The sequence below is a fragment of the Natrix helvetica genome (assembly GCF_964273705.1).
Source record: "Natrix helvetica genome assembly, chromosome: 5".
Taxonomy (NCBI): domain Eukaryota; kingdom Metazoa; phylum Chordata; class Lepidosauria; order Squamata; family Natricidae; genus Natrix; species Natrix helvetica.
This window is the reverse complement of record NC_138551.1, coordinates 79,003,198-79,020,503: the sequence shown is the minus strand read 5'-3', so window position 1 is coordinate 79,020,503 and position 17,306 is coordinate 79,003,198. Positions and strand designations below refer to the sequence as shown.

Sequence of the window (17,306 nt, the reverse complement as noted above, 5' to 3'; positions counted from 1 at the left end):
GCACAAGCTAGACCTTCTCAATGTTGGCTGTCTTATGACTCGCTATATTACTCCTTATGGGGAATATTTGTTTGACACTCATTGTTTTTGGCACTCATCGCACCTCCAGAAACAAATAAATAATGAGTACCCAGGCACCACTGTATAAAACCTGTGGCACCATTCAGCCTAGCTTATGGATAAGATCATGGAGTGTAACTATCTTTGGGGAAATCTGCATTATTAAAATTCAACTATTGGAAATCCAAAGGTCTTCAACTATTTTTGATTGGTTGGAAAATTCATCCTAGAGTCCTTTTTCATATCGTTTAATTCAAATTGGAGGTAAAACAGGTAATGTGGGAACATGAGAGAAAGATATGTATAAATCCTAGCCAGTAGGTTTCTCTGTTGCTTAACCTTGATGCTGATCTTTGGCTACCTATTTGTTTAAATGTTGAAGTGAGTTTAATTATTTTACAGCACTCATTCAGATTGGAACCATATTCTAATTGGTGTTGACTTGTTTCCATTCTCTTTAGAAGTAAAATTCTGCACAATGGGCTGTTTGCAATGGATAGCAGAAGATATTTCAGGGCAAGTGGTGCTTTGTATCTTCAGGAAGCTCGTGTTTCTAAAAGGTTAATCAATGACTAAATTGCTTCGTATAGGATGAAGATGAGGAGTTTCATCATAATGGTTTATTTGTGCCATGGAATGCTCAGCTTGGAAGAACTGGAAACTTCAGAAAGACTTGACATTAACTGCAATATGGACCCTGAGTGTTTTATGAATATTGTACGTTACATTCATTTTTACTGATATCTTTTGATAGGTGAAGCCAGATACACAAAGGAAATGCAAAAGAGGCATCACTGCCAAATCTATACACTTCAAAGGTTCTTTATTATATTTACTCCAGTGGGATGTAGAAATGTTTAATGCTAAATGCTATATTATACAATATAAAAATCACCAAATAATAAGAGTAATAAGTCAAGAACATTTTTAATTTTTTAATATCCAACCTGTATTTTTATAAATTACTCAAGGTGACAAATACACCCCCAGTACTCCTTCTTCCTCTTATTTTTCCCACAACAACTACTCTGTGAGATGAGTTGGGCTGAGAAAGTAACTGAGATTGATGTTACCTAACTGGCTTTCATCATGCTGATGCCTCAGGTATATGTAATTTAAAATTCTTTGTACAATCTTTAACCCACGATGTTTATGATCAGATGGTAAAGAAGATAAGATTTCCCAGTAAAGATGGTAGAGAAGGCTGCAGAAATGAGCTGGGTAGAATGGGACCTGTTGGGGGGGGGGTGTCTTTTATTATGTAAATATGAATTTAGGATACAGAGGGAAATTAGCCACATCGATTCTTTTCATCCCCACTTAGTTTGCTTTGCTCATTTATAGTGAGCCTAAAGAGGATCCAAAAGATTTATGGAAATTGTGGGAAACCACCCCCTTTCTAGAAGAATAAAATATGTTGAGGAATATTAAAAAGGGGAGATTATTATATTTTTCCAAAGGGAGAAGTGGAGAAACTTTTTTCTTAGAGGCAGAAAGCAACACCCACTTTCCTTAATAGCCTCACTTTTAGAAATGCAGATTTGGTAATCCATTCAAGACAGGATATTTTGAAACAAAGGCAGAATGATAAGATTAGAAGCAGCCATGACCCAAGAGCCAACAAAGGATAAAGCCATTAAGCCACAATAGGAATTGTTGTATCACCATCAGAGCAGTCCAAATGTCAACCAAACCTAGCTCAGACAAACACCTAGGATTTGTACTTTGCCTATAGAGCCAGCTATGACCCCTACATAACCCCTACATGACCCCATAGGAAACTGACAACAGCCAATAAAAGACATGTTCTTGCACAGGAGTAGGGAGCTCAAGTGCATTCAGCCTCCATATTTCCAGTGATTTTCAATGTTTTTACAACACCAGTTTTTCTGACTTTGGTGGTGGATCCTCAACAAATAAATCCGATCTTGCTTATGCTTTACCTTTTGAAGGTTTATCTCTTGGGCAACCTCCTTGTTGTTGGAGGTCACAGAAGTAGAATGTTCCTGACCTTTTTGCAAAATTCATCCTCTTGTCTGCCATTTATGTTCAGAAAATAGAACTTCAGGCAAGTTTGCTTCCTGTTTACAGAGTGAAATTATCCATTTTCATAACTATCCAAGTGAGGAATATCATGTTGAAACAGAAGATGGATATATACTTACCATTTACAGAATACCACATGGAAGGTATAATAGTGCAAATAATGGTAAGACCATGGACAAATCAAATGGCATCCAATGACAGTCTAGTTTAAGAAACCTGTGTATAGAATTATTTATTGGCCAAGTGTGATTGCACACACAAGGAATTTGTCTTTGGTGCCTAAGCTCTCAGTGTACATAAAATATATAAGTGATAAATCATGCTCATAGTCATTATAAATACTTGCATCATGAATCCTAAGTTACAATACTTCATGATAGTCATGGGATACTAAATAAGCAATCAAAATAATACTACGAAACTAAATAAATCAATGTAAATCATAAAAATACAAGCAACAAGGTTATAGTTATAAGTAGATAAGGAGATAGGTAATAGGAAGGATGAGAAGAATAATAGTAATACAGTCTTAGTAAATAGTTTGACAGTGTTGTGGGAATTAGTTGTGATGCCATGAGGGGAAAAACTGTTTTTTTATAGTCCAATACATAATTTAATTTGAATCTTGAAAGATTAAGAAAAATATATTCTCAGTTTGCGAGTAAATTGAGAGAACTTCAGTTTCCTAGACCATGATCTGCATGATCTACATTAAGGGCTGATGGCAAAGGATGGAGTGAATCTCACAAAAACTGAAAAGGAAATATTTGGAAAATGACTAATTCATCTTATTAGAAGGGCTTTAAACTAAAATTGAGGGCGGCAATCTTGAAGACATTTAGAATCTGATTCCAAGCAAATACCATTAGATAACCAATCTTATAAGGAGGTAGGGAGTAAAGAGAAAGAAGAAGAAGAAGAAAGGAAAAACAAAATGAAGAAGAGAATGATGGAAAGGATAGAAAGCCCAGATACAAAGTAGGAGAAACATACACAAGATCCATAAAGTACTCAAATGCCTATACATGAACGTTCAAAGTTTAGGGAACATACAGGGTGAACTTGAAATACTAGTATATGAAAGTAAATACTATATACTGAAACATGATGGGATGAAACTCATCACTGGAATATATTTATAGAAGGATACAAACTATTCAAAAGAAACAGACCTAACAAAAGAGAGGTGGAGTTGCGTTATACATAAAAGATCACTGCATCCCTACAGAAATCCACAAAACCAAGGATGAAAACTTCCCAGGATCCATATGGGTCAATATAAAAGAATGACACTGCTATAGGCATATACTACACGCCACCCAACCAAGCAGAAGAAACAAATGAACCTTTTGCTTAAAAGACTAACAAATCTAACGCATCCTGGTGCATGTGCTTGCTTCACTCACACATGCGTGTTCAGCGCGCGCTCAGCAAACAAGTTGTTAAACCAGTAGATTTCACTCCTGTATAAGAGTCTATATTTGGAGATTATACAACGATACTGTTGAGAATATATCATGTTGGAGACAAAGGAATGGATTTGAATAAGCTTAGAGTAGATTCATTGAATCAATAAAACCTCAGTTCCTAAATTCTATGGATTTAACTGTATAATGATCATGCTTTATTCCAAGCCAGTGTAACTTACATTATTTCTAATAAGAGATTGTGACAATGTACCACAAATGTTGATTCTTTGCAAGTTTTATTAGCAACTAATACAGTGGTTCTCAACCTGTGGGTTGGGACCCCTTTGGGGGGTCGAAAGACCCTTTCACAGGGGTCGCCTAAGACCATCGGAAAACACATATTTCCGATGGTCTTAGGAACCGAGACACCAATTTTATGGTTGGGGGTAACCACAACATGAGGAACTGTATTAAAGGGTCATGGCATTGGGAAGGTTGAGAACCACTGAACTAATACTTCAATTGTTTTGCAGTTTTCCATGATCGGCTGAACTGGTAGTTGTTTGGTGGCCTGGGTCTCTGGAACCGGCAGTGACCCAGGCCTGCCACGCTCCCGAACTAGTTCTCTGGGCGGCAGCGTAGGTGCCGCCATCTTGCTTTTTGCTTTTGTGCATGCACAGAGCAATCTTTATTGTACTGCGCATGCGTGCACAGAGCATCCACAAGTGAATCGGCAGTAGCAACTAGACCGCTCCCTCTCCCCGGGGGGACTCGGGGCAGTGTACAGGAATAAATTTAAAAACATACAAACAATCATATACATAGCTAAAAATCAAATTAAACAACCCCTGTACGAATTTATAAAAATTAAAAACATTAAAAACAGACCCTAAAAAATTTAGAAATAAAACTGAGGTGGGAAGATGGAATTAGGCCAAGCCGGCTAGCTGGAATAGGTGGGTTTTAAGATTCTGACGGAAGGAGCGGAGATCCGTAGTCATTCTAATGTCGGGGGGAAGGTCATTCCAGAGGGTCGGGCCCATCACAGAGAAGGCCCTTCCCCTAGGCGTCGCCCGCTGGCACAGCCTAGTGGACGGCACCCAGAGGAGTCCCTCTCTGTGTGAGAGAATCGGCCGAAGGGATGTATGGGGCAGGATACGATCCCGCAAATAACTAGGTCCTGTGCCATGGAGCGCCTTAAAAATGATGGTCAACACCTTGAAACGCACCCGAAAAGCCACAGGCAGCCAGTGTAGCCCGCGCAGGAGAGGTGTTACGTGGGAGTAGCCAGAGACTCCCGAGACTGCCCGCGCGGCCGCATTCTGAACCAGCTGCAGCCTTCGGGTGCATCCCAAGGGGAGCCCCATGTAGAGAGCGTTACAGTAGTCTAGCCGGGATGTCACAAGCGCATGAGTGACTGTGCGAAGGGCGCTCCGGTCCAATAGGGGATGCAATTGGCGCACCAGGTGAACCTGGTGGAACGCCCCCCTGGTCACGGCTGTCACATGGTTTATAGTTATAGTTTATTAAATTTATAAACCGCCCCCTCTCCCCGAAGGGACTCGGGGCGGTGTACAGACAATAAATATATACATGACAACAAAACAAAACACAAAGCCCCAGACAAAACGACTTTAGCATACAGTCTGTACAGTACCATAAACTAACTAATAGTTAAAACCAATTTAAAAAGTTAAAATACCCCCAAAATTTAAAAATTTAAAATGCCATCCAGAAAGGTCAGGATTAAATTGTACTTATACCTATCATTGCGATTGGGCCAGGCCAGCTAATTGGAACAAGTGGGTCTTGAGTTTCTTACGGAAGGAGCGGAGATCAACAGTAGTTCTAATATCGGGGGGGAGGTCGTTCCAGAGGGTTGGGCCTGTCACAGAGAAGGCCCTACTCCTGGGCACCGCCCACCCGCATTGCTTAGCGGATGGTACCCGGAGGAGTCCCTCTCTATGAGAGCGGATTGGTCGCAGGGATGTGTGGGGTAGGATGTGATCCCGCAGATAACTAGGTCCTGAGCCATGGAGCGCTTTAAAGGTGATAATCAACACCTTGAAACGCACCCGAAAAGCCACAGACAGCCAGTGCAGCTCGCGCAGGAGCGGTGTTACATGGGAGTACCTAGTACTCCCCATAATTGTCTGCGTGGCTGCATTCTGGACCAGCTGCAGCCTTCGGGTGCATCTTAAGGGGAGCCCCATGTAGAGAGCATTGCAGTAATCAAGGCGGGAAGTCACCAGGGCATGGTCATCCATGGACAGCCGGGTATCCAGAAGGACGCCCAAATTGCGTACCCGATCCACGGGGGACAGACGTTCGCCCCCAATGGCCAGTGATGGAGTAAGCTGGTTGAACCGGGGTGCCGGTAGCCACAGCCACTCAGTCTTGGATGGGTTGAGCTTGAGTCTGTTACTTCCCATCCAGATCCGTATGGCTTCCAGACACCGGGACATCACTTCGATAGCATCGTTGGGGTGGTTTGGGGTAGAGATGTACAGCTGGGTATCATCCGTGTACAGATGGTAATCCTCCCCAAACCCACGAATGATCTTGGCTAGCGGCTTCATATATGTATTGAACAGGAGAGGCGAGAGGACTGACCCTTGTGGCACCCCACAAGAGAGCGGCCTCGAGGTCGACCTCTGCCCCCCTGCCAATACAAATTGCACTCGACCAGAGAGGTAGGAGGAGAACCACCGTAAAACGGTGCCCCTCACCCCCAACCCCTCCAATCAATGCAATAGGATACCATGGTCGATGGTATCGAAAGCCGCCGAGAGGTCTAATAGGACCAGGATGGAGGAACAACCATTATCTCTGGCCCTCCAGAAATCATCCACCAACGCGACCAATGCCGTCTCCGTGCTGTGGCCGGGCCGGAAACCGGACTGGTGCGGGTCCAGATAATCATTTTCCTCCAAGTGGCGCGGAAACTGTTGTGCCACCACACTCTCTACAACCTTCGCCAGAAAGCAAAGGTTGGAGACAGGACGGTAGTTGGCTAACAGAGCTGGCTCCAGGGAAGGCTTCTTGAGGAGGGGCCTCGCCACTGCCTCTTTCAGGGCGGCCGGCAGAAACCCCTCACTCAAGGAAGTGTTGACTAACTCCTGGAGCCAGCCTCGTGAGACCTCCCAGGATGCCAGTACAAGCCAGGAGGGACACGGGTCCAATAAACATGTGGTGGCTCGCAGTCGCCTACGCAACCTGTCCATATCTTCGGAGGTAACAGAGTCAAACTCCTCCCAGAATGGGACCTCACGACCCGCCTCCGACAACCCTTCCAGACCACTAGTAGGGACCAACTCGCTTCGAATATGAGCGATTTTGTCCTGCAGATACTCCCCAAATTCCTCTGCTCTGCCCTGCAGAGGAGTTTCCCGCGGCCTCTGTTGGAGGAGGGAGCAGGTCACCCCAAATAGGGCGGCAGGGCGGTTATCTGCGGACGCAATAAGAGTGGCACAATACTGATGCTTGGCCACTCTTAACGCCACAAGGTAAGTCCGTAAATGGGCTCTCACCTGAGTTCGGTCAGATTCAGAGCGTGATGATCTCCATCTGCTCTCTAGGCGTCTCTTGTGGCGCTTCATCACCCTAGCCCCTCGGTGAACCAAGGGGCCTGGGTGGATCGCTGCCGCAAGAGAGGCCGCAAAGGCACCACCCGGTCCAAGGCCCCCGCGGCCGCACTGTTCCATGCAGCCACTAGGTCCTCCGATCAGGTGTGGGTCAGGGCTACAGGAAATGGCCCAAGCTCCGTCTGGAACCTATCAGGTTCCATCAGGCGCCTGGGGCGGAACCATCTTGGGTAATCTGGTTCCGCCTCCCCGCGGTGGGGAGTAGCGGCTGGAAAGTCGAGCCGGAGCAGTGAGTGATCAGACCATGACAGGGGAGTGATAGCTAAATCCCCTACTCCCAGATCACTCCTCCATTGGCCAGAGACAAAAATAAAATCCAGTGTGTGTCCTCCCTCATGTGTGGGGCCCTGAATTATTTGGGTCAGGTCCATGGCTGTCATGGAAGCCATGAACTCCCGAGCTGCTTCGGATGCCTCCCCTACCGATGGCAAGTTGAAGTCACCTATGACCAACAGTCTAGGCGTTTCAACTGCCATCTCGGCGATCACCCCAAGGAGCTCGGGCAGGGCTGCTGATGCATAGCGAGGAGCCAGGTATACAATTAGCAAGCCCAACTGCTTCCCTGGGCCCCACTTCACACACAGGGACTCACAACCAGTTATCTGTGGCACAGTGGTCTGTCTCGGCTCAAGACTTTCCCTCACAATGACCGCTACCCCACCACCCCTGCCTAGTGCCCGTGGCTGATGAAATGCATGGTAACCTGGCGGGCACATTTCCACGAGAGGGAGGCCTCCCTCGTGGCCCAGCCAGGTTTCCGTAATTCCTGCCAGGTCCGGCTCCCCCTCCGACACCAGGTCGTTAATGAGGGGGGCTTTGTTGACAACGGACCTGGAATTGCATAGCATCAGCCTCAGGCCCTGGCTCTGTAGGTCCTGACCACCTAGATTGCGGGGGTTGGGACATATGACCGGCCGAACCCAACGACCGCGGTCTCCCAACCGGTGATGCGATCTCTGTCTACCCTCGCATAATCATTGTACTATATGTGGATTTCTTCTGATTAACTCTGGATATAGTGGATCTATGTGTGAATTTATTAAACATTCCTAACACTTGTGGCAATTGTAATTAAAATACAACCTAATAAAAGGCAAGTATGCACACAAATCCCATTATACTAAACTAGACTACTACTAGACACAAATAGAATGACTTGGAATAGCTCAAAAGAAATATAGTATATAATTTATACATTCCCTTGTTCTATTAAATTTATGTCTAATGTGAACCATTCTTGATCATCTAGTGCAGTGGTTCTCAACTTCCCAATGCTGCGACCCTTTAATACAGTTCCTCCTGTTGTGATGACCCCCCCCCCCAACCATAAAATTGGTGTCTTGGTTCCTAAGACCATTGAAAATATGTGTTTTCCGATGGTCTTAGGCGACCCCTGTGAAAGGGTCATTCAATCCCCAAAGGGGTCCCGACCCACAGGTTGAGAACCACTGATCTAGTCACATATAAAGGGAGGAAACAAATCAAATGTCTGAAACTGTACAATCAAGAGTTTACGGTTGAAAGTTTTTTGCTTTGTTTTTAAATCAGTTAAAAAGTTAAAAACAGTACTAATTTAAAGTGAAGAATCTGGCTAAGAAGAAGAGTGCTAGATCTGAGAAGGTAACCTAGAATTGTAAGGTTATCCAAAATTGCCTCATCTGAGGATAACAATCTGCAACTTGTTATAACTAGGACTACTTTCAACTCATTCAGCAAATAATTTTAGCATTTTAGCATATAGCTTTTCAGTTTATGCTGCAATCTTTATTGAGATTTATGGAGATTTATATTGCAAATCTCCGATTAAGACTGTCCTAGTTTAAGGATGAACCATAGTTAAGAATAGAGCTTACTGTCGCAATATTCAAGTTAAATACCCTATGATTCAGGTTAAATAAAAATGCTTCAATTTAATTACACAATATTACTTATATAGTATTATGCAATAATACAGTAATAAAACTATACTGACTTACATACAAATTCAAACTAATGACATGCCTTGGGCACAGAACTCATTCTTGAACTGTGGACTATCTATTGAAATATAGCATTCCTCCCCACCCCCCCCCCAAAAAAAAGTCTCAAAGTTTTTTCAAAAGAAAATGTTCTAAATTCTCTTTTGGAAAATTATAAAAAAATAATCTAGAATTTCTATTGAAGTAACTGTAGGAATATGTTGAAAATAATCATACTGATCTATGTTGCAGGCCTTTTTATAAAAGTATTGAAATAAATATTGTGACTGCTTAAGTAGGCTATCTCTAACCTAAATCCTTAATGTTATAGTTGCATTAGAGTAAATTGTCCTTTAAATTTTGTTGAAGCGTGTGTAATATTGTTTTGATACATGCTCATTTATTTCTTTATTTCTTTTACAGAGTTGTCCATCTTATATACTGTATGTGATTTTAGTCAGCATACAGTAAAATAAAAGAATAAAATCAGAGGTGGCATTCAGCCGGTTTGCACCGGTTCGCCCAAACCGGTGGCAGAAATTTTGCTCAGTTTGGCAAATCAGTACTGATGGCCAGCTGACCATGCCCCTGAACCAGTCCCCCTGTCACTGGTTGCTCACCTCGCCCGTCCAGTCGCCACTCACTTCTGCCACTTCTTTGCATACCATTCTGAAAGAGGCCAGCTGCTGGCTGCAGACCACTGAAAAGTCCTCTGGTTGGTGCAAAAGTAGCTGCCATTGCCATCTTCTTCATGCATGTGCAACCCATTGCCTTGAAAGTTACTTGGATTTGCAAGACAATGGGATGCGTATGCGTGAAGAAGAGGGTGGCAATAGCAGCCACTTTTGCGCCAACTGGAGGACTTTTCAGTCGCCTGCGGCCAGCTGCCACAGAAGGTAAGCAACCAAAGAGGCAGGGGGCGGGGGAGCGGGGAGGAAGCCAGGAAAGGGAGTGATATCAAGTGGGGAAAGAAGGTCATGTAGGTCACCCAGGATGTATGGGACCAACCCAGCCCACAGCTGATGGTACCCAGAGCAGGCCCTCCTGCCCTGGGGAGAGACGGTCCCATAAGTAACTGAATCCCAAACCATGAAGACTTTGAAAGGTGACAACCAGCGCCTTGAGTTGCATCTGGAAGCCAATGTAGCTTGTATAGCAGTGGTGTCAGGCCTGCACTTATATTCCTTTTTAGGATCTTTTGCCTGCCACACTTTCTATTATTTCATTATGCTGTTTCATTAGTGTAGTAACTGGGAGCGGGGAATAGGAAGGAGTAGAGTTGTGGAATGTGTTGTTGTCATTCTTTTCTAGAAGCCCAAGGTCATCTTTTGTCTCCGCACCTCTGCACCTGACCAGAACCAGCTGGGTGGAGATGCCAGCGTTGCCGAAGAAGATTGGACCATGTGATGGATTTATGGGTGTGGGGATAAGATCATGAACTTTAAACTGGGTGGAATCCCAGGAAGTTTTCAGATTTGGGATTCCACAGATGTGCCAACATGTCTGTCTTATTAAATTGGAACTTTAAGATAGCTCTGCCAAGGGGCGGGGCCGAAGTCGTGATGATTTGATGTGTGATCTCAATGCTCTGAGATCCGGTCGACACTTTTGCCACTGGGGAGGTCCAAACGGATCTAAACTGTCCCGTAGAGACAGTGAATAGGAAGAACATGTCTTGCTGAACTCAAAGATATTGCAAAATCCCCGAAAGAAGCAAGAGAAATTTCTTCAAGCCGGTGACAAAAAATCCAGCCAAGGCTGATGAAGTCGGGGCAGCCCCAAAACGGAAGAAATGGAAAGTGAAAGTGTTTCCAGCTGGTGAGGAACCCTTATTGTTTTAAAAGAGACACTGCCTATAAAAACTTAAAAATTGATTTAAATTGAAGAATAGAAGATTCACACGGTGCAATTAATCTTGCAATGGTTCTGGACAGTGGCTATCCCATTTTCTTATATGCTATCTTCATGGATGAAACCTTTACAAGTTTTTTTTTAAATGGACGGATTAAGTCTTCTGTTTCTATCTTTTTTTCCTGTGACTCTCGGTGATTTATAAACCAAAGCTTTCCTCTTTCATCGCTGTGAGTATTATTATTATTTAATTCATTTAAAGACTGGACTTCTTTTTCTAATTTGAAATACAAAACAGATAAAAAAAGAAATATCTTAAAAGTGCTACATGCAGAGAGGGTTTTTTTTTTTTTTTTGGAGCTTTGTGTATTCAAGTGGAACTTTTCCCTTTCTTCATGGTTTGTTTTGACAGCTCATTACAGAGCGATAGGGGTAAGCCAGATGTCCCTTTGATAAGCAATAATTGGATATGAATGTTGAATGATACCCGAGATTATATACAAAGGCTAATAATAATAATAACAATAAAAAAGAGAACTAAATTAGACGCAGTTAAGTTTTGATTATTAGGGGGAAAATGTTGTGACGTAGAATATAGCCAAATAAAGAAAGGATAATTATATATATATATATATATATATATATATATATATATATATATATATATATATATATATATATATATATATATATATATATATATATATATATTATTATTATCCTTTCTTTATTTGGCTATATTCTACGTCACAACATTTTATATATCTATACACAATATATATATCTGTGTGTGTGTGTGTGTGTGTGTGTGTGTGTGTGTGTGTGTATGTATGTATGTATATAATATAAGGAAACTGGATGTAAATTGTAAACAGTGATCTGGAAAGAAGGATTAGAAAACTCTATTAAATATTATGGATGTTTAGCTAGAATAGGATATAAGGATTTAATGTTAATGGAGGATTTTACAAATAAGTAAATGAAATGCCAGTATGTGGTTATGTATTAAATTTTGCTATATTTCATGATGAAGGACATTTAAACAATTATAGTCAAATAAAATTGGAGGTATGATGATGGTAATATGTATAAACATTTGAGTTAAGATACCAGAGTTAATAAGAATTATACTTGATGACGGTAGAAGAGATGCACAAAAACCATTTGTAACCAACTGATACACTTTCTACAGGATGTAAAGAAGGAGGGCTTTTATGTTTGTTTTAAGAATTAAAAATAAATAAAAAAGTTTTTGGCAAAAAAAACGGATAGCTCTGCCTTGGACTCTGATTTAATTCTGCATGATATTTGGAATGCTGACAAGTGGTATGTTATAAGAATGACTGGTAATTCTTTTATTCAGTTCTGTAATTGTTATTCATTATAGATGTATGATGGAAAGGTCTTTCAAGCATATGATTATAGCACTAAGGAAAAGAATATGGAGAAGTATAACCAGGTATGAAAATAAAAGTTTTGCTATTAAATACTTCATCTGCAGCTTTTAGATCAGAATAATTTCCCTCTTGGTTGTGTTGTAGATGGGTAGAATTTTTTTTCTTTTGTTTCTCATTTTAAATTTTGCAGGCTGAGGTTGAGCAAAGTAAGAAAAGTGTCATCAAAGGGATTGTAAGTGTAGAGAAATATTTCTGGTTCTTCCTGGTCTGAACACCGAAATTTTAAGATTATACCTTTCCTGTTCAACCAAACCATTTAGCAATGGAAATAGCAATAGCATTTAGACTTACATACCACCCTTCACAGACTTTCTGGGCAATTTAAAATATAGAAGCATTATTGCACATTGCCACAATAATCTGGGTCTTTGCTTTACCAACTTCAGAAGGACGGAGATCTGAGTCAACCTTGAGCCCCATCAGGATCAAACTCCAGATTGTGGGCAGAGTTTGCCTGCAATATTGCGGGTTAACCACCATACACCAAAGCTCCTTTACATCAGCAATTGCATCAAAGGACTAATTTAAGCTAGCATGTTCTCTTTGGGACCAATGGCAGAATGTCCTGTCCTATCTGGGGCTCTGATCTGGTCAGCTATGTATTGAAGGCAAATGTCATAGTTTTAAAAAAACCACATGTAATCCACACGCACGCACGCACACTCACACACAAATACACCATTCAGTTTCATCCCAGGTATAGTGGTTGCATTGAATTCTAGAAAGTCCTATTACTTTGCTTGCTCACCGGCTTTTCTTAAAGTGGTAATTTGCAATGTTTTACATGTTGTATCTCTTCCTTTACTTTTTGACTAATTATTTAAATGTTTTGCTTTTCTTCCCAGACGACTCCTCCTGTATACAAGATAGAAGATATAAAAATACCTGTTGCACTTTGGTCTGGTGGAAATGACTTACTTGTGAACATAACAGACGTCCAGGCATTAATAGCACGGCTTAGTAATGTCATATATCACCAACATATTCTGAAATGGCAACATCTAGATTTAATTTGGGGACTTGATGCAACTGAGGTTATGTACAAGCATATAATTGAGATAATCAAAAGATATCCATGATTCCTCAGCAGTGATGTACATATAAACCATGTTGCATAATGACAATTAAAAAAAAACATCTTAAGGCTGTGATGATAAACACACCTTGAAGTCTTAATGCAGCTGACCCGATGAATTAATTGAAGAAATATTTGCAACTTGACTTAACACTATTTCTCCAAATAGTGTTTACATTAAAAACCACTTCTTCAAACTGTCCCATTTCCTCTGAATTCTTTGCCTTATTCCTCTACAATTGATAAACGAACTAAATTCTCATAGACAGTCAGGACATTTCCTTTTTTAAAATTTGGCTGCCCATCAAAGCAGCATTACTAGGTCATAGTACTAACAAAATGGGACAGCAATAGAAAAGAATCAAAGTTTGCTAAACATGTTAATACGCCTTCTGCTGGGTGGAAACCTGCTGGATACATTCTAAGGGAAAGAAGAACTTCACAAAGCCAGGAAAACTCAATATATGGAAGGGGAGCAAGTCCACTAAAGGCATTTGGTTACATATCCCTAAAGAAAAAAGAATAAATTAAATGGCACATTTGGAGCAAAAGCTTACCAGGTTTCAGATTCAAATCCTGGAGAAGTAAACACAGGAAGTGTTATTCCTTTTAACAAAGAAATAATTCTGAAAAGATAACCCAAAATAAGTTGTGGGATTTAGACGATGGTCCAAACCAGGCTAAGCAGTGGTGGGATTCAAACAATTTAACAACCGGTTCTCTGCCCTGGTTATAATGTTCATTATATTGGAAGTGGAAACTTTCCAAGCTGCTTTTACCAAATGTCATGCCAATAAAACTGAAGAATCAAGCACCACGATTGTTCCAAAAACTAATGGATTGTATAAAGAATCAGCAAACTGGAATGAGAATTGTTTGAAAACGAAAAATACAAAGCATAGAGACTGCATTCTGAGCTGCCCCTTTATCCTTCTGGCTAGTTGCAGGGTAACAAATGGTTCTAGACATCCAAAACTATTGATGTATGCATTCAACTTCAAAAAAAAAAGTAACTATACAGCAAACGAACAGGGTAACTCCAGCTGAGTTATGAAAATTAAATCTACTGCACTGCACATTACTAGAGAGTATCCTGGATTGGGGATGTTCATCTATTGTATCAGGTCTACTCATGAATGTAAGTAGGCCCGCAAATTTACAATAAGCTCTAATTGAATTTTTGCTACACAGCAGATGAAATTAATTAGGGAATTAAGATAAACAATTGTTGTATTTCAGAGTCGTATGGACGTGTATGTAGCACATTCTCCTGCTGGAACATCTGTACAGAAACTTCTTCACTGGAATCAGGTAGGTTTTTGTACCATGGATTGAATCTAGTTCTAACCATACACAAAAGAAATCTGTTAATCATTGTACTATATGTGGATTTCTTCTAAATCTGGATGCAGTGGAGCCATGTGTGAATTTATTAAACATTTCAAGCATCAGTGACAATCATAAATAATAAATCACATGCATACACATTAATCCCATTAAGCTAGCAGTACTAGATACAAATAGAACAAGTTAATGAGTAGGGTGGAGTGGAAGGGAAGGGAACAGAACAGAGCAGGAAAAAGAAATCCACCAAAGCTTACTATATTGGTTGCTTACAAAGGTTCAATTTCATTACACAATATTACTTATACAATATTATGCAATAAAAACCTGTCTGGCTTATGTACAAATTCGAGCTAATGCCATATATATATTGCTGATAAGGAATATTGCTGACACATATTGCTGACACATATTGCTGATAAGGAAGAGAGCCTGTGGCTTAGTGGCAATTACATTGGCCTGGTATGCAATACAGCCCTGGTTCGAATCCCAGTAAGGGTATGGCTAGCTGATGAGAGCTAAATAGCTTGAAATGGATCTATACTAGTCTCCCTTTATTTATTTATCAGCACAAATACAACACACACACACACACACACACACATATATATATGTGTGTGTGTGTGTGTGTGTATTTGTGTTACAACCCCTGGTATGACTAAATATGGGAGGAAGGTCACTACTCCCTCTTTCTGTCCTTCGGCTTATCACAGAAGACCATGCAGGCAGAAAACCATATTTTTATTTTTACTGTTGCCTTTTTTTATATTTGTGTTGTAATTGTACTGATAAATAAATAAAGGGAGACTAGGATAGATCTATTTCGAGCTAATTAGCTCTCATCAGCTAGCCATACCCTTACTGGGATTAGAACCCGGGCTGTATATATCTTAGGCAGGAGTCTTAACCACTAAGCCACGGGTTCTCTTCCTTATCAGTTAAGCCAGGGAAATAGGTATGTATTTGTGTTACAACCCCTGGTATGACTAAATATGGGAGGAAGGTCACTACTCCCTCTTTCTGTCCTTCGGCTTATCACAGAAGATCATGCAGGCAGAAAACATATATATATGTGTGTGTGTGTGTGTGTGTGTGTATGCGCGCGCGCACGTCTTTCCGCGCATGCGTGCATATCTATAAGAAACACAATAACACATAACACAAAACATTAGCATTATCTAAACAATTAGCATTATTTAAACAATTGTCAGCACAGTCAGAATTATGTCACTCACCCAGCACAATGTCAGCATTCCAGTGGAAGATGGACTATGTGATGGACTTGTGGGGGGGGGAGATCATATTTGGAACGCTGACACACTACAGTCTTGGGCACCAATCCAAGTTTTCAAAGTCTTGCAGAAGATCAGCATAGATGCAATCAAACCAGCCCTCAGAATGGGTCCTCCTGCTGGATGGGACAGATAGAGACCACTGGTCCCAACTCAGTCCCAACCCATGAAGACTTTGAAAGGTGACAACCAGCACCTTGAGTTGCATCTGGAAGCCAATGTAGCTTATATAGTAGTGGCATCATGTTAGCAAAATGACTGGTAATTCTTTTATTCAGTTCTGTATTTCTATACTATTCTTTGTAGATCTATAATAAAAAGGTGTTTCAAGCATATGACTATGGCACCAAGGAAAAGAATATGGAGAAATATAACCAGGTATGAAAATTAAACATTTTTTCTGTAAAATACGTTGTTCCTCATTTGTAGTTTTTAGATCAGAATAGTTTTCCTCTTAGATGTGTTGTAGTTGAGTAGGATTTTTTTGTTGTTGTTTCTTGTTTCAAATTTTGCAGGCTGAGGTTGAGCAAAGTAAGAAAAGTGTCATCAAAGGGATTGTAAGTGTAGAGAAATATTTTTTGCCCTTCCTGGTCTGAAGAGAGTCAACACCTAAATTTAAGACTGTCTACCTTTCCTGCCTAGCCAACCCACTCAGCAATAGCATTTAGAGTTATATACCACCCCATAGTGTTTTACAGACTCTCTGGGTGGTTTAAAATATAGATGCATTATTGGCACATTGCCCCCAACAATCTGGGTCTTTGTTTTACCAACTTCAGAAGGATGGAAGTCTGAGTCAACCTTGAGCCCCATCAGGATCAAACTACAGGCTGTGGGCAGACTTTGCTTGCAATATTGCACTTTAACCACCATACACCAGAGCTCCATCAGCAATTGCATCAAAAGACTAATTTAAGCTAGCATGTTCTCTTTTGGACCAATAGCAGAATGTCCTGTCCTATCTGGGGCTCTGATCTGGTCAGCTATGTATTGAAGGCAAATGGCATAGTTTAAAAAAAAACACATGTAATCCACACACACAAATACACCCTTCAGTTTCATCACAGGTATAGTGGTTGCACTGAATTCTAGAAAGTCCTATTACTTTGCTTGCTCACCGGCTTTTCTTAAAGTGGTAATTTGCAATGTTTTACATGTTGTATCTCTTCC

General features: G+C 41.0%; 1 protein-coding gene across 1 annotated transcript in view; it reads left to right on the top strand.

Moving 5' to 3' along the window:
* LOC309392656 (lysosomal acid lipase/cholesteryl ester hydrolase-like) overlaps nt 1-16,732 on the top strand; it is a gene marked incomplete at both ends in the record, with an annotated part of 37,910 nt that extends 21,178 nt beyond the window's left edge. Inside the window, 5 exons of the mRNA XM_081954086.1 lie at nt 12,356-12,427; nt 12,556-12,597; nt 14,740-14,811; nt 16,443-16,514; nt 16,652-16,732. Of these exons, the coding sequence (XP_081810212.1) occupies nt 12,356-12,427; nt 12,556-12,597; nt 14,740-14,811; nt 16,443-16,514; nt 16,652-16,732 (339 nt within the window). The remainder of the gene's footprint in view (nt 1-12,355; nt 12,428-12,555; nt 12,598-14,739; nt 14,812-16,442; nt 16,515-16,651) is intronic.
* Between the last annotated feature and the right edge of the window lie 574 nt (nt 16,733-17,306).